The sequence below is a fragment of the Bison bison genome, unplaced genomic scaffold (genome assembly GCF_000754665.1).
Source record: "Bison bison bison isolate TAMUID 2011002044 unplaced genomic scaffold, Bison_UMD1.0 scf7180017864495, whole genome shotgun sequence".
In the NCBI taxonomy this organism is placed as follows: Eukaryota; Metazoa; Chordata; class Mammalia; order Artiodactyla; family Bovidae; genus Bison; species Bison bison.
Genome location: NW_011495054.1, coordinates 12,038,722 through 12,039,165, shown reverse-complemented (window position 1 = coordinate 12,039,165; position 444 = coordinate 12,038,722). Strand labels below are relative to the sequence as shown.

At 71.4% G+C, this 444-nt stretch overlaps 1 protein-coding gene across 1 annotated transcript in view; it reads left to right on the top strand.

Moving 5' to 3' along the window:
* The first annotated feature begins 227 nt into the window (after window positions 1–227).
* The window catches only part of NIPSNAP1 (nipsnap homolog 1 (C. elegans)), a 15,767-nt gene continuing 15,550 nt past the window's right edge, over window positions 228–444 (top strand). Inside the window, exon 1 of the mRNA XM_010828741.1 lies at window positions 228–360. Within this exon, the coding sequence (XP_010827043.1) occupies window positions 263–360 (98 nt within the window). The 5' untranslated portion in view covers window positions 228–262. The remainder of the gene's footprint in view (window positions 361–444) is intronic.

Below are 444 nucleotides of genomic sequence, written 5' to 3'. Positions count from 1 at the left end.
TTTACGGGGTGGAAACTGAGGCCCAGACTGGGCGAAGGGTTTGCTGCAGGCCACAGAGCAAGTCTGTAGCAGAGCTGCAGAGGCTCAAGGACAAGAAACCGGACCTCTGCCCTGCATCTGCGTTGCGGGAAGAGAGGGGACAACGCCCACCTGCCCGGCTGGCGAGGGAGGCGGGCGGCCCGGTGGGGCGGGGCTTACCCGAGTCCCGCCTCCGCTGCCGGGTTCGGGGGCGGGGCCTCCCTCCAACCTGCACCGCTCCAACATGGCTCCGCGTCTATGCAGCATCTCTGCGGCGGCGCGGCGGCTGCTGGGGGGCCCGGGCTCGGGCCCCCGGGACGTTGTGGCTGTGGCTGTGGCGCGGTAAGAACCGGGCTGGGCCTGGGGCGGAGCGGTGCGCCTGGGGGCTGCAAGAGTGAGAGCCAGGGGCTGGGCCTGGGGGACGGC